We start from the raw sequence: 26,746 nt of genomic DNA on the forward strand, positions 1-26,746 counted from the left end.
TCACTGAGTTCTGAATTTCATATACTAATATATTTGTATTCAAAACTCTCAGTGGTGGGTTGCTAGTTAGTCTCCCCACCCCCACCCCACCCAACCAGGGTTTTTCATGCATGTAGGGGTTTCTTGTTGCTAAGTGACAGGGAGCCATGGCACCTAGAAATGTAACTGGTGTCTAGACTAGGATATTCAGAGACAGAGTTAAATAATAAAATATTTGTCATAGGCAGCCCTGTTTCTCTTCTAAGTATGCTATTTGCAAAGGGGATAAAGAGAAGCCCATTTACCACCCCCCCTTCACAATATCTGTCACTAAATCTGAAAATTTTGCCAAATGTCCTTTGTTTGGCTCCTAAAATTTTGGGCTGACTCCTAGATCCAAAGGAAATTTGCCACGGTCTGCTTTAATGAAATCAGTGTTGCCAGATTGCACCACTGAAATAGATGGGAGATGGGAAATACCTGCTTGTCTGAAACCTTCATGTCCATTGGATGGAAAACAGAAAATTAGAGGCAGCGAATAGTGGCTGGGTCTCCTGCTGAAAACAGTGGGGAACAAATTTAATGAAAGTAATGAAAACAATAGAAATTCATTTCAGATGTGTGTGATTTTGACAAAGGAATCTCTATACAAGTGACACGTGTAATAAGAAATGGAACTGAGTAAACTAAGAAAAACAAAAATCTTGCATACTCCTACTCTCCCTCAATCTGCACCTAAAGCTGATTTTGCCAGCTTTCACGATGGCCCATCCCTGGGGAGAGTGTGTCTGCGTGTGGGTGGCAGTGGTGACCGAGCACCTTTGCAGCCTGTGTTCTGATTAAGTTCAGCTCTAAGGATGTCTCCTATCAGCTGGTGAGCAAGTTTAGCCTGTACTGCTGCCAGACAGAGGATCAGGAAACTAAAGCTGGCTTGCTGAGTATAAACTTGGCAGGGAAAATAATGCTGCTCCCAAGGTCTACGAAAAACAACTCTACCAACACTTCCATAATGAAAATTTAAGCGGCATCCGTGCTTTAATCGCTCCTCTTCTGGGTTGCCTTATACTGTGCAAATCTCCTTCACTGAAATTGGCAATATTGATTTACTTCTGGATGTACCATGTGTCACTGCTGGCCTCAATTGTCCTGTGGTGCTGACCTTGTGTGCCGGGGATCTGTCGTACTCTAGGGCACTTCCATGCCACTGCTTCTTCTGTCCTCCCACGCATGCATTGCCTTTTGTTCCTTGACAGATGGACAGTCTAAAATGTAATGCTCTAGCACTGCAGCAGATATTCTGCAGCGATGGGCTGTAAAGATGAAAGAATATGCAGCCGCCACCGCCGCAGTTGTTACTGAACTAGGCACCAGCTAACACTCAAGTATACTCCGCCTTTTGCGGTGTTTTAACACCTCACTCCCCAGTATATCTGTTTGAAATCATGCAGCCTTGAACTGCTACATGAAAAGCATAGAAGGAATCTGTTTCAACAGAATTCAGATTACTCCCAGATAAACTGAATCAGACACTGATTCCAAACAGTATAAGCAAGAGCATGGCATGTATATCAACACTGATTAAGCACTGGTATTTATGCTGTCAGCTGAATTACCATATCCTTTCCCAATAGCTATAGATCAGTATTTCCATAACTTCTCATAGCTGAAGCATACAGTTTTCTGAACTGAAAACAGAGGTGTACTTTACTGTTATTCCAAAAATGGTGTCCTTGTTTAAGTGTGAAAGAGTCAGAATTACCAACCCTCAGTGGAGCCAACCTCTTTGTTTCTGCATGAGTTGTTCTGAGTGTGCCTGCCTACTGAGTGGAAGGAGGCAAGCCCAGAACAGCGACCCGTGCAAGAGATGCAACAGACCACTATCTTTGTGGATGGATCATTCTGGTGAGTTCCTACCTCCCTCATGGCCCTGACTGACATCTCCCCCTGCAACATCTCCCCCTGACATCTCCCCATGCATGCTCTTTTCCTTGAGGGGAAAAACTCCCATTGGTGTCATATGTGGCACAGTGAAATGCAGGTAGTTCTGAATCATCCGCACTGCTGTAAACATATTTAAAAAACAAATAAAGCTAGCAGTCTTGTGCAAGAGCGCCTGTTTGCAAATACTTAAACTGGCATGATCTCACTTCTGCAATGTTACCTACAGTGGAATAATGTAAATAGCTCCACAGAAGTGCAGTTGCACTAGTTTAAATATTTATGCAAGACTACTCTTGTACAACTCTGCTAGCAAGAAATTTATGACCAACAAAAGGAAGTATTTTTTCCACACAACACATAATTAACCTATAGAATTCTCTGCCACAAGATGTGGTGACAGCCACCAGCCTGGGTGGCTTTAAGAAGAGCTTAGATAAATTCATGCAGGACAAGTCTATTAATGGATACTAGTCTGAGGGCGATAGGCCACCTCCAGCCTTAAAGGCATCTAAATACCAGTTGCACGGGAATAATAGCAGGAGTGAGGGCATGCCCTCTGCTCTTGCCTGTTGGCTTCCTAGAAGCAGCTGGTATGCCGCTATGTGAAACAGGATGCTGGATTAGATAGGCATTGAGCCTGATCCAGCATGGCTGTTCTTATGTACAAATTGTGTGTGTGGCGGGGGGTGGGATCTGTTTCTCTGAACCAAACCATCCCATTGGTTTTGCCCGTTGATAATGTTGAAGGATCAGTTAGAACATGACTAATACTTCCTTGTGAGCCTTGGTCATAAACCTGCTATAACAGATAATTGTTATCTCACAGTGGATTATGGAACTCTGTTATGAAAGGTGGCAGAGTGAAAGGCTGGGTGTGAAAACACCGACATTGCTCATTTCAAATAAGAGTAGTGGCAACAAAGATATATTAATTCCCCTGCTTTCAGTACATGTATTTATGACTTTTCTTCAATGGGCAATAAAGTTGACCCTTGAGAACATCGCAGTCATGATGCTTGAAAACTACTACTGTGCTTAAAATATGTCCATTTAATATGACGTTTCTGATTCCTCAGTGTATAATATGAAAAGTACCCATATACTTAATGACCCATATAACATTAAAGGAGCACTCCATGCATTGGTGTGCTTGCTTGGCAATTAAAATAAAAATAAAAAATCAGTAAGCAGTAACATACTACAGCTGACTATTATAAGACCATGTAATGTAAAAGTTATTTCTAGAATCTCTTGACAAAAAGGGAACACAAGCACACATAACACTGCAGTTAATACAAGTGGTGATTTTTCAGGAGGCTATGAATTATGAGAAGTGTCTTAACCCATGGGCTACTACCATTCTGCCCCCCACCCCCACCAAGTTTCCTCAGAATGAATCATGGACCAGTTCAGGCAATCATCTGCTGGCACACATGAGGAGACCAGGTTACGCCAAGAGCACACGCATCCTGACAAGCTGTTGGGGCATCTTTTGATGGCATGAGGAGGGCATTCATCTTAATTGCCCCTCTACAGATGCTCTGAACCCATTTAAACAGGGTTTAAAACAGGCACTTAAAGGACACCCCAACAGAGCATCGGAACATCCTGCAGTGACATCAGGATAGGGGCTCTCTCGATACGTCCCTGTCCTCCCCATATGTGCTGCCAGCATTCTTCTAAACTGACCTAATGAAGCGGTGTCATTCTGGAGGGAAATTTAGGGCCCTGGAAGTTAGCTTCTGAGAAGAGCTCCACACCAGTGTTCCTTCTAAGGTGTGCGCATGTGTGTGCTCTCACACATTTTTTAATTTCCACTCAGTTAATTTTAGATTCCACTCAGATTGAATCAGGAAAGTCCCACTCTGAATGCATGTGTGCACACACTGCCTTGATACTGCCTCCCAGAACAAAATTCATTCCGCACACAGATGAAAATTTTTTTAGAGAGAACACTGCTCCACACTTGTACTGCCATCAGAGAAGCAATTGGAAAACATTTGAAGCATAGGGTCCATTGGACAAGGGCAGGCAAATGTCCTTGGGCCCGGCAGGCCCAATGATCTGGGGGGCCACCTGGCTGATTTTTCTCACATTAGAGCTGAACAATTAGAGCCCAGGGAATGTGAACCTGCATCCGCTCCCTTTCTCTTCTGCAGTGGTGGGGAGGGAGGGGGTCCGGAAGAAGCTGGTGCAGCTCTTTATGTTTGGAGGACACAAAGTAATGGCTCCAGTACTACACAGGTACTTCTGAATGGAAGCATTGTTTTGTAAAGCTCCCTTGGATTTACCGTCTCTGGACATCGTGACGGAGAGGAGGAAAAGGTGAGGGTTGCCCCGCCCCTTGCACCTGACATCAGATGCAGGGGGCGTGGCTTGGGGCGCTGGGCGCTATATTTTGGGGTATATTCTCCATGCATGAATAAAGACAGTTGCTGAGTTCCTACAGTGTTACTTATTACTTTTTCAGTGCCACTTCATCTTTGTTTTTTCTTTGTACTCCTAAAAGAACAATGTTCCTCTGTGTACAACTTCAGAAGAATATACAGTTTGAAGAAGTAATAGTGAAACTTGTAAGGGATAACACCCTTTAGAACGATACAGTCCCTGATCCAGGGGAAATTAATTGTACGTAAGTCTCAATCAAATTAAGTTATAAGGTTATTCTCACGACCTTCTGCTGGGCCAGGCAGGGGGAAGGCAAGAGAGCACCTACCTTCCCCCTAGATGATCCAGTGGTGATTGTAGCAGTGCAGCTCATACACACGGCAGGTGCTACCGTGAACCATGCGACATTCTGGAGGTCAGGAAAATGCATCCTGGCTTCCAGATATCCCACAATGCAATGTATGATGAGCTCAGTGCACTGAAAGATTCCCCTATGTGTCAGGCGCACATTGTGTATGCTTGGGGCTGCGTGCAGCTCGAGTATTCACATAACCCTACACCTGAGTAAAAGGGTGTGCTTGTGCCCTTTACCAAGGTAAAAGCCTGGGGTAAATTCCCAGGCTACTCAGGGAGGCAGAGCCGGGATTGGCCTCAATCCTGACATTTCACACGAGCAGCCCAACGCAGGTAGCCTGGATAGGGCTGCTCATGTGAACAGCTTCTATGATTAATTCAGTTCCATTGATTCCAATGGAGCCAAAATGCAACTCACCTTTTCTGGACTACGTGTGTGGACTACGTGTCTGGACTCACCTTTTCTGGCCAACGTGTGTGGTGGAGGAAGATATTGCATGGTCCTCCAAACCCAGCATGTCAATTTCTCCACTTTTGTGTTGCTTTGGTTATTTGTGAAGGGCAGGATGCTCAGTAGGGACATTTTCCCTCTTGATTTAGGTGGCCTTTTAGTTTTCACACACTATTATTCACACAGTATTATTAATCACACAGTATTAGTGTAATCACACAGTATTATTAATCACACAGTATTAGTTTTCACACACTAATACTATTCTTCCACATAGATTGGTGCCCAAATTATTAGATTTGGGGCTTCCACTGTGCTTATGCAGGTGGATATTATACTTTTTATTAGATCGTTCTCAACGGATTAGGATGGGTTCTCATGTCTCGGCGGACCTCAGTATAAATACGGGGACGCCGCAGGGGTGCGTGTTGAGCCCACTTTTGTACACGCTTTACACATATGACTGTGTTCCCAACTACCCCAGCAATAAGATCATTAAGTTTGCAGACGACACAACTGTGATTGGTCTGATTACTGCTGGAGAAGGGGAGTCGGCCTACAGGAAGGAAGTGGAGTGGCTGACAGAGTGGTGTGGGGAGAATAACTTATTCCTCAATTTAAAAAAAAAACAAAGGAGATCATTGTGGATTTTAGGAAATGTAAATCGGATATTCAGCCACTCATTATTGAAGGGATTTGTGTGGAACGGGTTTCGGTGTTCAGATTTCTGGGAATGGAGTTGAGAGATGATCTGCCATGGGGAGCAAACACCAAAGATCTGGTGAAGAGAGCACAGCAGAGACTATACTTCTTGAGAATTCTCAGGAGGAATAATCTTTCAAATAATCTACTGTTGATGTTCTACCGCTGTACCATAGAGAGTGTGTTAACCTATGGAATCTGTGTGTGGTTTGGGAGTTGCACAGTTAGGGAAAGAGCATTGCTGTCCAAGGTTCTTAAGACCGCGGAGAGAATAATTGGGTGTACTCTTCCCACTTTAGATCAAATGTATGCCACCAGGAGTTTTAACAAAGCAATAGAGATAGTGCAGGTTCCCACGCACCCTGGAAATGATCTCTTTCAGCTTCTGCCTTCGAGAAGGAGGTATGGGGTCATAAAGGCCAGGACCAGCCGCTTGAGAAATAGCTTCTATCCAAAAGCGGTTTTAGCTTTGAATGCAGCAAAATACAGTTTCTGATGGGGTTTTTGTTTTTCAGTTCTCAGAGTTCTTTAGTGTTTCTTTTAGAGTTTTTAGAGTAATGGGTATATGGGGGGGGGGCGGTATATTGGGATATATTCAGCTATTCTTTGTTAGGTCCTGTAGAGGTTGTTGTAGATTCTTTCAATCTCGTTGTTCTGTACAGGACAATGACAATAAAGATTTATCGTATCGTATAAAGAACGATGATCCCAGAATGCCATGGAGTACACAACGGACAGCAACGGTTGCTGGTCCTGAATATTTGACAAGTGTACCTGTATTATGCTTGCCTTTGCCAATATGTTTGTTTCAGTTACCTTTTACATTTTAGGGGCACTTGTGTCGATGCACAACTGAAACACATTGCTGAAGGAGCCCAGAGAAGACAACAGAAAGTTTGAGAATGCTGTTCTTGTTCAGAGAGCAGATTCATAGTCCAGACCAGGGGTGGCCAGCTGGATGCTCTCCAGCTGTAGTTGAACTACAACTCCCATCATCCCCAGCTGTCACTTAGAGAGAGGGAAACGTCCAGTAACTTATTTTGGAAACACTATTAAAATAAGGAACAAATTCTTACTTAAAGCAGGGTGATAACTTGATACTGAAGCCTCGGTCCATTTGATTCCTTTCTTCTGCTATATGAGTAGTGATAGATTAAGTACAGAGTCACCTTCATGTTTTAAAGTCGATGCGACATTGTTCTCTTGATCACTGTCTGATTGATGTGTTCGTTTCTCTTGCCTCTTCTATAACTACCTTGGGCAGTCTAGAATGTAGCATAGGAAATCATGCAGTTTGTAGTGTTTAATTTTAAAATATCTTAACTTTTTTTTTAATTAAAGAAATGCATCGAAGCCTTCTCTTCCTTATATCTCCTCTGGCTGGACCTGCCCAAAGGCAGCCTAGACCTGCTCTCTGGATTGACCCCACCTATTCTTCCTTGCTTTCCCTTATGCCTGGAAGTTTCAGAAAACTTATGTGGTACCAACCTGAGCTGAATCACCAGCACAATTGAAATGAAGATAAGTGTGTGTGATTGGGGCTGCATTCTCACAATCATAGCAATACTGGTTAAAGAATTTATTTATTGGTTTATTTGATTGATTGACTGATTGATTTCTATACCGCCCTTCCAAAAATGGCTCAGGGCAGTTCACCAGCGAAATAATAAATAAATAAGATGGATCCTTGTCCCCAAAGAGCTCACAATCTAAAAACAAAACAAAACCATGCATGATTTTATAGACCTCTATCAATCAGGATTGCTGAGCCCTGCCAAACTGTATTTGAGAATCCAGAATTTCCAAGAAATCTTGTCAAACCACTGTGGTTAACCTGCATTAACCAAGATCAGAAGCTGGATATCTATCCCACTTAAATGCAGCTAAGGGGGTTTGACAATGATTACCCGGAAATTCTGGGTTCTCATAATTAGCTCTGCATGGCTTAGTGATCCTGGTTAACATTTTAACCAGGATCACTATTATTGGGTGAATGTTGCCTGGATTTGCTTGCATTACTCCCTTATTACTCTCATGCCTCCTCTCCCCTACCCTGATCTAAGAATGTAAGAAGAGCTCTTCTGGATCAGTCCAAAGATTCATTTAGTAAACCGCCCAGAGAACTTGCGTTTCGGGCGGTATAGAAATGTATTACATAAATAAATGAATATCTTAATACCCACAGTGAAATGGGAAGTTAAGAAGGCAAGGAGGCTATTCTCACAATGGGAGAAAACCGGGCTGAGGGAGCCCAGCCCACTTCCCCCCCATAGTGAGAACCCCCAGGCTTGCGGGCAAGCCCAGTGGCTCCATGGCCTAAAAATCTCTCCCCTCAAACCAGGTTTACGGAGCAAACACTCCTTTAACCTTGCTTGCTTGATTGTGTGTTCGCCGCGGCTGCTTGCAGCCATGGCTGACACACTCGGTGGGAGGGAGGGAGGGAGGGAGGGAGACCCCAGGAAAGCACTGAACACTTGCACGGGGCCTTCCTGGAGCTCTAGGAGCTGGGGTGTCACACAGCGGTGCTCCCTGAACCCCGGAGCTCCTGAGGGAGCTGCAGCCAGGCGTTGGAGTGCCCGACCGAAGCAGCCACTCATTTGGGCAGCCAATCTGGATGCCCAGCAACGAGCAACTGCTCGTGTGTGGGGAAAGCGGAATAAATCTGCTCTCCCTGCATAACCCCATGAGGCTCTACACATTGATAGTTGTAGAAGAGCCTCCTTAGCTTCCTAGCAACTGGGATTTCCTCAGTAGGAGAGGAGAGCTGGTCTTGCTGGTCTAGCAAGCATGACTTGTCCCCTTAGCTAAGCAGGGTCTGCCCTGGTTGCATATGAATGGGAGACTAGAAGTGTGAGCACTGCAAGATATTCCCCTCAGGGGATGAAGCTGCTCTGGGAAGAGCAGAAGGTTCCAAGTTCCCTCCCTGGCTTCTCCAAGATAGGGCTGAGAGAGATTCCTGCCTGCAACCTTGGAGAAGCCACTGCCAGTCTGTGAAGACAATACTGAGCTAGATAGACCAATGGTCTGACTCAGTATATGGCAGCTTCCTGTGTTCCTATGTATTCTGTGGCATAATCTCTCTGAACATAAAAGTTCCATATAGTCAACATGACTATAAGCTTCTTATATTTATATATTACTTTTCAATGAAAGTGTTCAAAATGATTTACATAGAAAAATAAATAAGATGGTATCCTGTCCCCAAATGGCTCACAGTCTGAAATCTAATGTAGACATCAATGGTAGCCACTGGATAAATGCTGTGCTGGGGTTGGATCAGGATAGTTGCTCTCTCCTTACTTAATAGAAAGAGAATTGCCACTTTAAAAGGTTATTCTTTCCTCAGTTAGCAGGGGAATTGGAGTCTATTTTCCCCAACCTGGAACTAAAAGGATAAAGGAATTTGTGGAGTTATCCAGAGTGCTACTTCAGGGCTGATTCGATCATGCTTTGGTTAGGTCAGGCTGTACTCCAGTTTATATTTCTCAGTGACACTGTAGTCCCCACTCCTGTCCAGCCTTGTCGGGTTTGTTCTTTCTTAACATCAGTGTTACACAGTCCGGCATGAATGTAATAATTCTTTCTCAAAAGGGTCTTAATTTCTCACACTCATATTTCAAGCATCTCTTTTGCCATTTGATGGTTGCCTCATCTGGCTTCGCCATTTCAAAATGATAGATAAAATCTGAGAAATAGAAATTTATCATATTGCTTCTTTGCAATGTGCAACTAGTGTCACTTAAGGCAAAATGACAGAAACCCTGTGTGTGTGTGGCCGCATTCGCACGTAACATGAACTGGAAGTGAAGGGACCTCCGGTTTCAAAATCTGTACCTCCAAATGTGGACAATCACGACAGAAAATGGGCCTTTGGTTTGTAGTGAAGTCCACTGCCTGGAGCCTGCTTTGCAACCAGAGTTGAGGGAGAAAGCTCCTCCCTTGCTCCAGCTGTTATTGGCTGCCAGGGCTGTACTTCAGTCAAGAAGGAAGCCCAGCCAGCCAGTTCCCCCCTTCTCTCTGCAGTGAGCGAGACTGCAGAGAGGGAGCTCTCCTGAACGTCTGGATTTGGACGGAAGAGTGGGGGAGGGATCGGAACCGTGGGTCCATTGGGCCTGCGGTTTTGCATTAATTGCAAATGTAGCCTACTTGTGTGTGAGAGAGAGGAGTGGGGGTGGGGAAGGGAGGGGATGGTAAATGGATAATGTCAACGATTAGTATTTATATTTATGTAATATAATGAAGAGGACATTTACTACTTAACTTTGAAGAGGTTAGCCTTAAGTTTTTTGCTAGCCAGTCTTTTGCTAGCACAGTGTTCTTACAGACAACCATGCTATTTGAGGCTGAGTGCCCCCATCTTGGGGTAACTTGGTCATCTATATCTTGAAAATGTTAGCGAGAATTTTACCATGTTGGGTGTTTACCAAGTTTTTAACATTTTGGGTACACACATGTGATAAAACGATTATCCGCATCCACCCATAGTTAAGAATTGTGGACATTCTAATTTCCTTTTAAAAATGTTTTCATCTTTGCTTAATGGTTTTAATTGCCTTATGTTATCTAGCTGAGGATGCATATTGATTCTAATCTGAATGAATAATTGTGAGAACAAGCTTGTTAGTCACTACAAAATAAAGATGGCTGTTAATATTTCTGTTCTGGTATAATAGATGCTAGAACTCAAAATACTGGTGACCCAGAATAGTCACTTCTATGTCATGTTTATTTTAAAAGAAGAGTTAATCACATGATTAAATCTCTCTCATTGAACTAGGTAGGATTTAGAAGTGCTTGACTTTGGCTGGATTTTGCCCGTTATATACAAATACGATGAATATTTATATACTGCTTTTCAACAGAAGTTCCCAAAGCAGTTAATATAGATATAAGCAAAGAGACAAACAAAATGGCTCCCTGTCCCCAAAGAGCTCACAATCTTAAAAAGTAACATAAGATAGAATAGCAACAGCCACTGGAGGTGTGCTGCCAATTGCTCCCCACCTGCTAAATAAAGAGAACCACCACTTTAAAAAGGTGCCTCTTTGTTCAGTTAGCAGGGGAAGATAATTATCCCCTTGATATTTGGGGGCTATGTAAGAGCTACTCACCCCATTAGCAAGTACTGTTTTTATGCATCAGTAAGTGTGTTCCCTCTCTTCCTGCAGAAAACACACTGATGCATAGAGATTTGATTAATGTAGCTTTATTAGGCTACAAAAATAGCCAGGTAATCAGATGGTGGCAGCCTTTCTAAGACAGCAAATAAAATTAGGAAGCGAATGCCTCAAATGTTTGCATGAATTTTATATATCATTCAAATAACGCTCTTTTTGCATATTTTAACTCCCATTTTTAAATGGTTTTCAATTTTCCTGTTAATGTTTTTAATTATCTTCAGTTATTCAGTGGTGTTAATGATGGATATTGTGTTGTCTCTTGAAAACCATATCTTGCTGTATGATGGCTTATAGCTTGGGTATTCCTGGCACGTGCCCCCTAATGGCACAGCGGGGAAATAACTTGCCTAGGGAGCAAGAGGTTGTTAGTTCGAATCCCTGCTGGTATGTTTCCCAGACTTTGGGAAACACCTATATTGGGCAGAAACAATATAGGAAAGTGCTGAAAGGCATCATCTCATACTGAGGCGAGTCTCACAGTCAGTGAGACCCACCGGAGGGGGTTCTGCGGGGAGAGCGGAAGAAGCCTGCTCTCACCTCAGACGATCAAGGCAGCAGCCCAGGCAGCCGGATCAGCCGCCCACATGACTGCCAGCTTTGTCACGGAGCTGGTGGGGGCCGCGCAGCCCCTGGAATTTCCAGGATGCCCCGTGCGAGTGTGCGGGGCATGCTGGAGAGACCCCCAGGGCCAGGAGGCTTGTTTCAGCCTCCCAGCGGGGTTCTCCTCATGTGTTGCTGTGGCACGGAGCCACACCGTGGCAATACACGATCAAAAAGACAGGGTTAGCGGAGCGCTCGCTCCACTAACCTTGTCTAAGGGGAGGGCTGTCTAAGCGGGTTACCCGCTTTGAGGACACCTGGCTCTACTGCAAGCCCGGTGGTTCTTACGCTCGCTCCAAAGTGGGCTAGGCTCCCTTAGCCCGCTTTTGGCCAATTGTGAGAATTTCCTCACTGTGTGGGAGAAGCCTATGGTAAACCCCTCCTGTATTCTACCATGAAAACTACATGGCTCTGTGGCTGCCAGGAGTTGACACCAACTCGACAGCATGATCGATCGATTCCTGGCACTGTAAAATCATTCCCCCAAATGAGGTCCTGGATTGAAGCAGGTCCTTGTGGCCACTTTCGAAGCTGCTGAAAGTAGCTGAAGAGGAAACAGTGATGAAAGTTTAAGAATAGTTGAAGAGAAAAGACTGAAAAGTAAATTTCCTGGGATAACTTTATTCCTTATCATTAACTGAAATTTCATCACACACTCATTATCCTATCATATTCTGATGTGTCTGCAACCATTCCCTAGAGAGCTTCAAATACTATCAATGCTAAATATATGTCAACGAAATAATGGCTTTAATTCTGAATACTATTTTTGTTTCAACGTGGCAATTAGAGCATTGGCTTGGATCACATTACACTCTAGATCCAAGGCTCTCAAAGTCTGCCATGGGTCTCATGAAGGAAATGGAAAGCAGCTGCTCATGGAACTGGTCACTAGTCCACCCCTATTCCACCTCTAGTCCACTCCTCCTTTTCAGGCAGATGGATGCAACTTGGGCTAAGAGGCCTTTGTGGGCCTTTTTGACTCCTGTCCCGCCCTCCCTGCCCCAGTATATAATGACTCTGTGTAGCAATCAGGTGGTAGAATGTGCAATGGATTCTGTGGCCTGCATGGTTTGGAGAAAGTTGTCCTACTGAAATCACTATAGTGTACATTGTATGCACAAAACTCCCTTCAAAACATGAATGCCCACAACCCGCATTACTCTGGTGTGGGAACTGCTGCAGAAGCACTCTTTCCCATGCCACTCCAGTAGCATGACCTGGACCACATGAGGTTGTTGTTCTAGCCTACCATGCTCCATTCTGAATTCCTTACTAGAACAGCCATGTGGCATACATTCTGGACTTTTCCCCTTTCCCTGTATGAGCTATGACTCTCCTTTTTCTAGAAGGTATTGGTCTGGTTCAGCCGTAATGCAGAATCATAGTTGAACCAGGACCCATGTGACATTCCTGTAGTTCAAAAGCACAAGCTTTTCTCCCCACGCCTATGCAGGCATCTACTAACGATTTAGAGTAGAATAAGCCAAGATCAGCCGTGGCACCCAATCTGACCAATCTCAGCTTATTCTAACTCACTTGCCTGAAATAAACTGCAGTCTGTAACCCATTTCAAACCTTGGGTGCAGATCACGGTTTATTTCAAGCAAGTAGGTTAGAATAAACTGAGCTCAATTGGTTTGGATGTCACAACCAATCTTGGTTTATTCAACCCTAGATTGGAAGACACGTGACTGTGGAAGCTTCAGGTATGTCACATGGGGCCAAACTTAACTGTGGGTCCACATTATGTCTAAACTAGAGATAATCTAAACATGGAGACTCTTCCTCACTTGTAGATCCTACGGCATATCTGTGTGAATGCTTTTATCACTCATCCTTTTGGGTGAGTAGATCCAACAGTATGCTCCCCTCCCACCAATGAAAGAATAAGGAAGCCAGTCACCACCACTGCATCCATCCATACTTCTTTTAAAGAAAACCATTCAGCACTGAAACTCAGGTGTGAAAGCCAGATAATTAAAGACTGTAACACACAGTAACCACTCTGTAGAGTAACACATCGGGAATCATTAAAGTTCTTCAGCCTTACACACAACACAACCGGCTTCTTGTTCTCTTTTCTGCTCCCCTATCAGTCCAGGACTGGGCTGGGTTGCAGCTGACACAAAGCATTTTTTAAAAGCTGGCCTGAATCAAAGAATGGATTCCTAATCAACACCCCACCAGAGGCTTGTAGAAGAACTCCTATCTTATTAGTTTCAATTGAATTTTTTTCTTTCTCTTTCTCTCTACTTCCTACAGAAAGTGAGTGAGAAGGTTGGAGGAGCAGAAGGAACCAAGCTCGATGAGGATTTCAAAGAAATGGAACGGGTAAGTCTGAAAACAAATGCTATGATATCCTTATTACAATATTGCTAGTTCCTTTATTTTTCCTCAAGTAATATAGAAGACAACTGAACATCAGATCCTAATTCAACCACCATAGGCCTCACTGCGTAAAACTGGGCAACATGATTAAAGTAACTTTTTTTTGCTCGTGTGTTGCTGTGGCACGTGGTGACACATGAGTAGACCCCCAACCGGGAGGCTGCAAGTAGCCTCCCAGGCTCAGGGGTCTCTCCATGATGCCCCGTACACTTGTGTGAGGCATCATAGAATTTCCGCGGGCTACACAGCCCCCGATCCCCTCAGCCACCACCGGGTCTGTGACGGAACCAGCAGGGCTGCCTTTTGATCATCTGTGGGGAGAGCGGGCTAAGCCTGCTCTCTCCGCAGACGCAGAAGAAGCTCTTCTTATGGATCATGAGAAGAGCTTTTTTGTGTAATTTTTGACATTCTCTTTGAGAATCAAAGGCTAGTAGTTTGCCAGCTCTTCATCTAAGTTGGACACACTCTTTGCTTTTCTGTACTGCATGAGCTTCAGCCTGTGTTTGAGGAGAGGCTACAGGTGCTTGGTGGGAGAGAAAGCTGATTTTTGCTCCATTGTAAAAAAAGTGGGAAGAGGCCATAGCTATTGCTTAGTCGTAGAGCGCTTTCAGGAAGCCATCCTCGGTACATCCACACATGTTTCAGAGAAAACTATTCCGCATAAAGGAGAAGAGAATCTGGAGATAAGAAACATCCAGAGAGTATGCTAGAGCTCAGTGACATACAACATGAACTGCATGCAGAAGAACAGGTTTAGTCCATGATCTGTTCAATTAGGGAAAGACCTCCATCTCCTCCCCAAGGAGCTGCCACCGGTCAGTCTAGACAGTACTGAACTAGATGGACCAATGACCTGACTCCGTATAAGGCAGCCTCATTACATCCCAATGAATTGCTCTAAAGCAGAGTTTCTTAACCTTGGGCCCCCAGATGTTGTTGGATTATAACTCCCAGACTCCCCAGACATGGTCTTTGTGGCTGGGGATTCTGGGAGTCATAGTCCAACAACATCTGGGGGCCCAAGATTAAGAAACCCTGCTCTAAAGAATGTTCTTTCCAAGAGAAACAGATTAGGTGGTATGGCATTTGTTCAGTGAAAAGCCACTCCTGGTTAATGAGTGAGAATTGGAAGCCCACTTTATAAATAAGTCTGCCTTGAAGAGCTAAGAAACCACAAACACAAGAAAAGACATTGATGTGTCTTATCTAGCTATCTGTCTATCTATTTGTCTGTCTATCTATGTATCGATCTTAAAGCGAAGGTACAACTGCAGCTGCAGTTTGGTTTCATTTCTGTCCCTCCTGTTTTTCTTCCAAAAGTACTCCAAGAATCATGCAAACATGAGTACTTTTAAAGATTGTATTTTATTACTATTATCAAAGTTAAACAAAGTAATATTAAAAACATATTTCAGAATGATCATTCTCCCAAGAATGATATGTAATGTACTTCCAGTCACTTAATATGACCACAGATCAACCCAATTATTTATCTCCAAAGTTGTGTCTAGTCTCGTAGTATAAGAACTTTCCAATCACATTTCTGTCCTGCACAAATTATTTTTCTATCCTACCTAATGTGTATAAGCTAAGTTAACTTCAAGCATCTCAACAACATCCAGCATGTAGCTTCCCGATGGGTTGTTGTAAGAATCTCTGTTTTCCCTCTCCCCCAACACTGAGCAATAATAATTAGCATCCCGAAGTGAACTTGATCTTATTTATGCTTCTCCGATCTATCTGTCTTTGGATGTCTACATATACAATTTTAAAAATTGGTGGTTTGTCAAGTGTTCCTGCAGTGAAAGAACATGATTACTAGGTACAAGTTTGCCTTGATGTACAGGTGTGCTGGGGTGGGGGGGGAGGGAGGGTGAATGAGCTTGAAGAAACAATTTCAGCTGGAGAGAAGCAAAAAAGGCCAGGCGCATGGAGGCTGTAAAGACCCTCTCACCAGTCTAGCAAAGCACAGGAGCTGATCCTCATAATGATCTGCAGAGGGCAGGTTACTCCTCTTGCTCTTGGAGACTGACTGCTTGTGCTTTTCAGAATGATTTGTGCTGAGGGGTGTGCAAGGTTCTATAAACATGGAACCTCCATCACTGGGACCTCCAACTTGTTCTATTCTGGAAATGTTCTCTAGATGTTAGATGTTACTCCAACTGCTGGTCAGAGTCTTAGAGGCTCTTCTCATGAGTAGCCAAGAGCGGGCGAAGGCAGCCAAGCCTGCTTTTGGCTGCTCGTGAGAAGCGGAAGGGGGCAAGTGGCTACTGCCGCAACGGCAGTGGCAAACTGCCTGCGGAGCCCTCCTGCAAATTGAGGTTAAGAGAGCAAATACTCTCTTAAACTCTTTTTTTTTTTTTAATCGTCTGCCAGCCCTGGCTGCTTGCAGCCAAGGCTGGGAGACTGTGGCGTCCCCAACCAGCATCAGGATAATCCCCATAATGCACTGCACACTCACATGGTGCATTATGGGAGTTTGGGGTGGCAGGTTGCCATTTCCCATTCCCCGACCCTCTGCACTGCTGACAGCTACTGGCAATTGTGTGGGCGGGCGATTTGCCCATCCAGGAAGAGAAGAGGAATCATCTGTGGGGAGGTAAGTACTAGCAGCCTTTCTCCCCATTTTCCCTTGAGCCCTTTCTCACTAATTGTGAGAAAGGGCTCTTAATGTGGGAGCATAGCTGATAAGGCTGCTTTAAACTAGGCTAAGCCAATTTTTTGAATTTGTGATGCAAAATTGAATTTCAACTTTTGCATCACAACTTACCATTTTGATAAGAGAGCTTTTAGTTACATTTTTTGAGCGGGATGAGGATAAACAGAGTGCCCCGTTATGGCTTACATCAGGACTTCCAGCATTTTTTGCAACATTACAGAGATTCCCAGACTTAAATTTTGGGCTTATTTGCAAAATCTATGTTCCCATTTAAAAATTTCTGAACATTTCACTTTGTTTGCAAAAGTAAAAGGCACAGTTAATCTATAAAAGACCTGTACACAAGTGAGCAGAGGTGAAAACCTTGGTGTTACATCCTGACTAAAGAAGAACTGTACAATGGAAGAAACACCAGAGTAGCATCAGTGCTTCTGAAGAATTCCAAATTAACACTGGACTCATGCTTGCATGGGGGCTGTTTGGAATTTTCTTGACCTCTCTTTCCCCTGGAAGCCCTCTGTATAGGGATGTGCACGAACGATTCGTCCTGAACTGGGGCCCATGCATAGGTTCCATCTCAGATCAAACTGGGGGCAGTTTGGTCCATGATCAAACCTAACTAGGCCTGGTTTGGGTGAATTGTTTTGGGACGAACAGGGAGGGCAGCAAGAGGGGAAAACTGTTTACCCTCAGCTATCACAGCTGCTGGTACCACCGCTCCCTGCATATCCCCCCCCCCTTTGCTGAACCACCTACCTCAGCGGCAGCTTGGTTCTGGCATGCGTGCATGTGCAGAGGCCACACTCCTACTTCTGTATCACCCCAAAAAATGTCCTTGAGGACTGAGAGATCCTCAGGGACATATTATCAGTGACATAGCACACTTTCTGGGGAAAGAGAGGTTGTCAAAACTCCCCCCCCCCGACCGCTGCTGCACAGAGGCAGCCAGTGAGGCCGGCGCTGGGGGGTAGGCAGTGAGATATACCTTTTAAAAGCCATTACCAGCCATTACCAGCCATATCTCCAGCACCTGCAAGCTGCCGGGAGCAGCAGGGCCCTGCCCAGAATTCCGCCTGGTGGCTGTCATGGCTATGCACTCACCTGGCCTCTGTGCATGCTCAGTGGCCATTTTCATGCTCATGCCTTGTCCATTGTCTGGCGATGCGAGTGCTATGGAGCTTGCTGGGATGCAGGCTCGGCAGACAAGGAAGGAAGTGGCTCCCCTACCCTGAAACTGGAAGTTGCCGGGCTGCAGTTGGACAAACACCCGTGATGTGATTCATGGTTACAAAAATTAGCTGTGGGCTTGACAAATTCCGGTTTCATGTTACATGCGAATGCAGCCAATGTTTTGCCTGAATCTGACGAATACACAAAAGCTGAATGAAGAATCTTTAGTTCCGTATTATTAGAAGAATTGCTATTTGTAATTCCCCTTCTCATTGCTTTTATTGCCATTCTAGCCTTTCAGTTTTATAGTGGGGCTTGGAGACTTCAATTAGGTCAGTACTTCACTGTGCTAAGCATTGTAATGACACATAATAAACCATAATTACTCCCCAGCCCCCAAAGAGCTTACTATCATCAGACAATGAAGCAGGTGGGTGAACAAATAAAAAAAGAGGACAGGGAGAGGAGATTAGTAATACAAACTAATGCAAGCAAAGATGTGTGTACACATAACAATGTAGGTATGCATGAAAAGAACTGGATGGGAAATTGGTCAGTGGAGGAAGCTAAGCTACATTAACTTTATTTTTAGGTTTCTGTCCAGGCTAATAGCAAGATGGTAGTATCCTGCTGGCTTCTTGCTCATAGATTTGGAGGAAGTCTTTGAAGTAGCAGCTGTATTTGTATCCGTGTGTGAGATTCTGTGCACAAAAGGTAGAAATTGGACAAGGTATCAAGGCGCTTCTGGCAGGAAACAAGGGTATGATTAGTCTGACACTTGCTCGTGCAAAAGAGATGGGAAACCAATGTATTTTTCCTACTGCTTCCCTAGAAGGTGGAGAAGACATGTAACTGCCAGCATGGTGTAGAGCAGCATGGAAGACTCAGCGTGGTGTAGTGGTTAAAGTGCTGGACTAGGACCAGGGGAGACCCGAGTTCAAATCCCCATTCAGCCATTAGACTTGCTGGGTGACTCTGGGCCAGTCGCTTCTCTCTCAGCCTAGCCTACTTCACAGGGTTGTTGTGAGGAGAAACTTGAGTATGTAGTACACCGCTCTGGGCTCCTTGGAGGAAGAGCAGGATATAATATGTAATAATAATAATAATAATAATAATAATAATAATAATAATAATAATAATAATAATACATTAATAATAACAATAATAATAACAATAATAATAATCAATAAATAACTGATCGCTTTGAATGATCCATTACTGGGTGCTGGGAAAGGGGTTATAATAGCATCAGCTGTAAGTAACACAACAACCTCTCCCAAAACAATGGTTCTCTCCTGCTTTTGCTCTGCTCTGTCTCACAAGGGTTGGCAACCTATGCCCAAAGTGGCCTGCAAAATGTTTTTGACCGGCACTCTCCCTTCGCTGCTGGGGTGGCTGGCCGGAGGGGAGATTGGTTCCGGGGCCCATGCACCCAAGACTGCCTGCTGCTGCTCTCACCATGGGAGGAGGAGGAGGGGTCCCAATCCTTTGCTGCCACCTCCTCCACCATCACTGCCTCTTCCATCTTCTTCACCAAAGCCACAAATGTGCTCTCTCTCCCTGATAGCAGAAACAGCAGGGGCAGCAGTGTTGAGTCCCAGGAAGGGAGGACATACAGCGTGGAGCAGGGGTTCATTTCTGCCACTGTGGCTGCTATCAGGGAGTTAGAGTACATCAGCAGCAGAGGCAAAGAAGACAGTGGAGGTGGAGAAAGAGTGGCTGGGCAGGAGGCGGCAGCAAAGGACTGGGACCAGCAGCAGCATCAACAACCACCTCCAGCCTTGTACACACAGGCCTCAGGATCATGTAACATGGAACAGTGCACAGTGTCGGGCAAAAATCACACTGAACTGGTAAAATCTGCATTTTAATTTCTTTTCTATTACACATTTTTAAAGCATTATTTAAAGAGAAGCAGAAGACCAATACTTGTAGCCATCTTGGCACAATGGCTTAACCTATGCTTTTCTGCCATTATTCATCCCACTCAGGCTGGTTTTATTAGAGGTCGAATGGGATCAGACCATCTTAGGTTGGCCCTAAATGTAGTGGCAGAGGGTATGTCTCTCCTCACACCCCCGCCATCTACTTTTGTCCTTGGATGCGGAGAAAGTTTTGATAAAGTGAAGATTAGTTTTCTTAAACTCTCTCTTCAGTATTTTGATTTTCCTGAAACCTTTAACAAATGGATTGATATTTTATATAAGTTCCCTAAGTCTAGAGTATTAATTAATGGGGTTTTATCTTCTAGTTTTAATTTACTTAGTGGTACTAGACAAGTGGCGCAGCAGGAAAATGCTTGACTAACAAGCAGAAGGTTGTCAGTTCGAATCCCCACTGGTACTATATTGGGCAGCAGCAATATAGGAAGATGCTGAAAGGCATCATCTCATACTGCACGAGAGGAGGCAATGGTAAACCCCTCCTGTATTCTACCAAAGGAAATCACAGGGCTCTGTGGGCACCAGGAGTTGAAATCGACTTGACGGCACACTTTACCTTACTAGACAAGGTTGTTCTCTTTGCTCTTTAATTTATCTCTCAAACCTTTAGCTATTGCTATTAGGCAAGACCAAACAATTTCCGGTATTCAGATGGGTGGTGAGGAAATCGATATGCAGATATCGAGCCCACTCTCCCTGCAAAACCCCTTTAGGCTCCTCACACGGCTCACGTGGAGAGCCTTATTAAATGTATTTTTGGCACACACAACCTTAAATTAGAGTGTATAAATGAAGACTTGACACACTACTTGTGAAAGATTGCTGACCCCTGCTGTATCCCATCCCATCCATTTTGCCAACAATTGAGAGCAGAGATTCAAGGATTACTGTAGATATGGGTGTAAAATTCACACTGATCCTTTTGTAAGTTTTTAACACTAGTGAAGGGAACTGAATCTGGTTTAGGTCCCTGCCTACAGAATGTGGCTTCTCATCTTCCTGTTTTGATGTATCATTTACCGTCATTGCTCCGCTAATGGTTTTCACTCAGGAGATGCAAAGTTGAATGTTCAGTGCTTGAGCTTATGAAGGCTGCTTATTGAAGCTAAGTTTCTCTGAGAAAAATGTGTGGTCCCTACGTTAGGTCATAGCGAGGCACATCATATACAGAAGCCTCCCAGATCTATAATGATTCCTGGGCCTGACAGCTACTACAGGCACCCACAACTGGAGACATCCTTCTAGCCTTTAATTTGCCACACTTTGGGCAAGGAGGGAGCTTAATCTCCCATGTGTGTAAAAATACCTATTTCCTTTCAAAAAGAGGAGTGCAAGAAAAATGGCTCCCCAGCTGTTTTCCTTCCTTGTTCTATCTGACACTGGTTGCTTTTCCTTCTCTTCCCCTTCCCAACTGCAGGCAAGAGATGTCAATATAAAAGAGGAGAACAGCCAGGGAGTGACTTCCTTGATCTCCTCTGCAAGAAAAAGCAAGGTGCTGCCGAGGCCGAATGTGCAGCGTCAGCTCTCTCTACTTCCCAGAACCCGAGCAGAGTGTGGTCTGGAAGCAGGCTCATCAACAACAGGCAACTGTAGTGGCCGTCCAAACCAGTGGCCACTATAGGCTGTTGGAGGTTTCTGTAAACTTGGTACCTCACTAAGAGGCTAATCTGTGGTGTGAGTCTACAGCATTATAGATCTTCTATTGCGGTAGGTAGGGGTTTCTGCCAAACACCAGATAGCTTGTTAGTGAAGTACAGCAGTTAATTGGGTGTGTTCGCTTGTAGTTGCTATTGACACAATCACTGCATTAGTGTCGTATACCATATCTGACAAAGTACAAGGGAAGAAACAGTTTTTTAACAATAGTACTGAATTTGTCTGTCTTCTCCACTGGGTCTCTTTTTCTCCCTCTTCTCTTCCATTTTGTAATTGCAGAAAGTGGACGTCACCAGCAGAGCTGTGATGGAAATAATGACCAAGACAATAGAATACCTCCAGCCTAATCCAGGTAATGGCATTTATCTATGAATCAGTTGGATTTAAAGCTCACTCAGCCTATCCCAATGCCACTCCAGATAAGTTCCATTTAAAGGATTTTAACCTTTCAAGGGAGGAGAGCCGGTTTTCTGTTAGCAAGCATGAATTGTCCCCTTTGCTAAGCAGGATGGGTCCACCCTGGTTTCCACTGGAATGGGAGACTACATGTGTGAGCATTGACAGCTATACCCCTTAGGGGATGGGGCCACTCTGGGAAAAGCACCTGCATGCTTGCATGCTGAAGGTTCCACGTTTTCTCCCTGGCATCTCCAAGATAAGTCTGAGAGAGACTCCTGCCTACAACCTTGGAGAAGCCACTACCAGTCTGTGTAGACAATACTGAGCTAGATAGACCAATGGTCTGACTTGGTAGAAGGCAGCTTCCTATGTCCCTAAATAGTCTTCCTCCACACAGCATACAGTGAATAGTTGTTTTAGAGATGTCTCCTCTGCATTGTTTTTCTGAGTCAGTGCTTACCTGCTTATGCTGTTTTCATTTGGAGGGGAATGCCAAAGAAGAGGAAAAGGCTGTTCTTTTCTTTCATCCTTCTTTAAGTCTGAGACTATAGTGATCTTCTTCTTAAAAGCTTCTCCACTGCTATGATCAAGGGTGAAGGATCCTCAGAAGGGCCCACTGTTGATCCCTGAGATGACCACTGTGTCCATAGCCTTCATGTGGTGATGGTGGAGTGGCCTCCCCACAGATGTGAGGGGGCCCATGGAGGACAGTTTGTCTAGGGCCCTGGTGCATAACTGAGCAAATTAATTAATACTTAAATAATACTACTTAATACTCAGGGCTGGCTTGTAATTTTCTAGAATGAGACATGCATGATGGGAACAAAGTGCTTAATACTGAATGAGACTTTTGGCCCACTTGGGCCAAAATGGTCTACTGACTTGTAACAGCTACCCATGGATGGTCTCAAAATGTGCAGGATCAAATCTGAAATCTTATGCATACAAAACATGTGCTCTGCCACTGAGCTGTGAGCCATCCCATGTTTATCGCTGCATGTTTATCACCACAGATAGATTCACTAGGAAGCTGTTGCCAGTTCTGATTTCCTAGTGAGTGTACTTGGATGGTGCATGTCACAATAAATGTGCATGTGCTGCATACTTGGGGTGTGTGTGTGTGTGTGTGTGTGTATGGGTGTGTGTTTTAATACATGCATGTAAATATGTGAAATGGTCCTCTGAGACCGGGTAAGAGTTTTATTAAAAGCAAGATGGCCTTGATAGTGGCTGAAGCTTGGAAACAAATGGTTATTAGTAGCTGTAACATGGCTTCCATGATAATGTTGTGCGTAATAGCAGGGAGAGTACTCTAATGGCTATGGAGAGAAGTTAACAATATAACATCTTTAGGCTACTGAATGCACTAGCTTGTGTTCAGTCAGTACTCTTGATTTGTCCTTTGACTCTCCACAAGGTGCCTGTTGCTGAATTAGGCTGAGAACAGTGCTGCCCAGCTGAAATAACGTTCCTTTCAAAGGCTAAGCCACAGATTGATGATTTAAGCAATGAAGTCCCCTCACATCCTAATATTGATTCAGACTTTGTTGTGTGTAGAATTAAAACCCTCTTTATTTGTCAGGTGCTTACTTCTACATGAGTTGCTTACAGAGCTTGGGAACAAGGGTGTGCACAAAACCCATTTGCCTAGTTTGGTTCAGGTCTGGACCAGATCGGACCAGGCATGTTCAGTTTTGTGCCCCCCATTCATAACCCTGGTTCGGCTCAAATTTGAGCCGGTTCGGGGTTCTAGGTTTAAAAAAAAAAATTAAAGAGGGCCATGGTGGGGTGTGTGTGTCTGCCATCTCCCTCTCCCCCAGTCTTCTCCCATTCTAAAAAGGGTCAGTTTAGCCCATTTTTTAGCCATTCTGGCTGTTCCTCCAGTGGCAGTGGTCATTTTGGAGGCCGCCGCACATGCCCAATGGGGTTCTGCCTGGCTAGGTCATGACCCATGTACAGCAACCTCCCAAATGGCTGCCACCAGCAGAGTAAGGGCTGGAACAGCCTGAAAATGGGCCAAACCAGCCCTTTTTAGAACAGCAGACGGCCGGTGGGGAGAGGCAGAGATGGAAGACACCCCCTTATGGCTGCCACCGCCAACCCAGACCTGGCAATGAGTGTTAAAAAAAACCTGCTTTTAACTTAGAACCCCTGAACTGGCTCCGAGCCAGCTTGGCGGGGTGTGAGGTTGAGTCGAACTGGGCCTGCCCAGTTCGGTGGTGAACTGGCTCGGCCTGCTTGGGACGTGTGCATGGGCAGACATGGAATCTCAGAACACTTTTCAGGTATGGAAGTGCATCTGTTCTCCCTTCAGGATGAATGTGGGCATTGAACAGACATGTTTTTTTTAATGACAATAGGCAGCACTTACAGCTCAGTCCTCAACTGAGGATTGCAAGGATTGCAACAGAATGATAAGAGGCATCATGCAAGACTTTAAGAGGGCTAGAAATGGTAGAGAAGTGAAAGAATGCTTGACTATAATAGCCCTGGAAAGGAGCACAAGCTGAATTAATGGACCTTGGAATTACTGTAGTTCTGTGCTGTTACCACAACTATTTCCCACTCTATCCCATTATATCATTAGCCCTATATAATTGGGATCTTCCACATGGCCAAATAAAGAGAAGCGGGGTGGGTGGAGGCAAGAACCTACCTACCTTCCCCCAGACCATTGGAGGCTCCTTTTGCCTCTGCTGATTGCACACCCAAACAACCGGCATGGCAGCAATTGGCAGAGCCAATATCAGGAGGATGAAGTTCTCGATTATCCCAGAGTGCCTTGGACAGGAAGTAGAGAGGCAGCCTTCACCAGTGCACAAGGGCTCTTCCCCTTGGCCTCACAAGCCACAGCACTCTATGGTTTCTGACCCTGGGAACTGCAAAAGCTGCCGTGGGCACCTACACGATCACAAACAAAGGTAGGACAGTGGCCGTTTCTGTCCTACCTAGGTTAAGGGTGGGATAGAAAAGCTGGCTAGCCCAGCTTGACAGGTGCTGGGGAGGAGAGGTTCAGAAGAGCCAGATGAGCCTCTGTACCCTGGTTAACCCTCTCCTACCCAGAAAAGTCTGGTTGTGAACGACCTCGTTATGTTGTATGAGTATAGAGGTGTCTGTGCACCTGTATGTGTGTTTGTGTGAATGACTGTACCTGCATTCATTTTAAAAGTGAACCTGGGTTTAGGCCTCTCATATGTGTGGTACTCATAGGAAGTGTACTGCTGTACTTGTATTCAACATAAGAAGTGAATGTCTGTACCTTTGTACACTGCACATTCATTGTACGAGTATTCAACACAATGTGTAGGGCTGCTGTTTATACTACAGAATCCTTATACTTCCTTTTGGTCTTGTGTGTTGTGTTAGCTTGGGTTGTGCATTCCTTGGTAATCTGCATCACATATGTACCACTGTAAAAACACATTTTTAGAAGATGAGTCACCGAGCTAATAAGGGCTGTTTTTTGCAAGATAGTTTTTATCCAGGGACAGATATCCAACTACAAAATAGATGCATCTGGCACTGATAATGAAGGATGCATACATGTAGAAATCACCTCATTTCCCCCTAAGGTGCACACACATGGGACCCTGAACTCTTCCTGGTGATAGCTTCCATGCAGTTTATATTTAAGGGAACACCCTGCTTTTTTACTTCATCACCGTTACTTTTTTTGGTTGGTGCCCTGTACAGAATGGGATGACTTCCTTCTCTCCAAGCTGCTGGATGTTGCAAGGCAGGTGAGCCTCTCGCTTCCTACAGGGCTCAAAAGGAAAGGAGAAGACAAATGAGGCATCTTCATGCCTTCTGGGACCCCATGTAAAATAAGAGCGTCTCTCTGACTGCAGGACACTTTTCGCAGTACAGGGAGACAGGCAAGACTGATATCTGAATGAGGATTTGATTTGCTAGTATGTGATTCTGTTGTAAAATTAGGAGGAAATCGAGTTTCTACCAGGCTTAAAAGCTGCTGTAAGGCCTCTTTTGAATCACTGCTGTCTTCCTCTCCCCAGTTTCTTCTCTCTTTGCTGATTAGTTGTTTACCTGTTTGCAGCTTCCAGAGCTAGACTGAGCATGCTCAACACCATGTCCAAAATTCGAGGCCAGGAGAAAGGACCAGGTTACCCTCAAGCTGAAACTCTGCTAGCAGAGGCAATGCTGAAGTTTGGAAGAGAACTTGGAGACGAATGCAACTTTGGTAATTTGGTTTCTTTCCATTTCCATTCTGCAAAATAAAATGCAGTGGGTGCTCTTTAAGCAGGGTCTTGCCAGTGCTAGATTTGAAAGTGATACACACTCACCTGAATCTCCTACTTCACACATCTGTTAGGGTAGCTTTTCTTCCTTCCTTATGTCTAGAAGCCAGACTGGATAAAAGTACACCTCTGAAAGCATGCAGAGACCCTGACAGAATAAGTAATCTCAGCTATTTCCTGTTTGAATTTCTGTGTCTGACTTGCCAAGTTGCTTCTGGGCCATCTTTAACCCTGGCACATTTACAAAATAAATACTTTTGGAGAACCGTTGCCTTTTTGGAGAACTGCTTAAAGTAAATACAACACAGCACTATACCCAGGTTCATAATTGTCAGGTTTTCTCATATAAGGGGTAACACATACAAAACAAAACAAGGAAGGCCCATGAGCTAAGCAAAATCAGGAACACTCTGGATGCAGGGAGACAATTTACTGGCAAAGGTGTCTGGCAGTCCTAACATGTTTCAAGGCAACAATTTATTGGAAAAAATATATCTGGCAGTCCTAACATGTTTCAAGATGAAGCTCTTCTTCAGAGAATGGGACAGAAATATCTTCTTAAAAATTCCCAAAGGAACAGGAACCCCTTGTCATCCTATTTCATGAGATGATGAGAGTTGCAGTCCAGCTACATCTGGGGACCCAAGTTTGAGAATCTTAGATATAACAATTATTTA

At 44.4% G+C, this 26,746-nt stretch overlaps 1 protein-coding gene across 2 annotated transcripts in view; it reads left to right on the forward strand.

The window, feature by feature from the left end:
* Window positions 1-26,746, forward strand: part of SH3GL2 (SH3 domain containing GRB2 like 2, endophilin A1) — a 161,517-nt gene that overhangs the window by 118,219 nt on the left and 16,552 nt on the right. For both annotated transcript variants that reach the window (XM_053298743.1, XM_053298742.1), the window contains exons 2-4: window positions 13,861-13,929; window positions 21,694-21,766; window positions 25,868-26,011. In XM_053298743.1, the coding sequence (XP_053154718.1) occupies window positions 13,861-13,929; window positions 21,694-21,766; window positions 25,868-26,011 (286 nt within the window). The remainder of the gene's footprint in view (window positions 1-13,860; window positions 13,930-21,693; window positions 21,767-25,867; window positions 26,012-26,746) is intronic.

Source organism: Hemicordylus capensis, chromosome 2, assembly GCF_027244095.1.
Source record: "Hemicordylus capensis ecotype Gifberg chromosome 2, rHemCap1.1.pri, whole genome shotgun sequence".
Lineage (NCBI taxonomy): Eukaryota > Metazoa > Chordata > Lepidosauria > Squamata > Cordylidae > Hemicordylus > Hemicordylus capensis.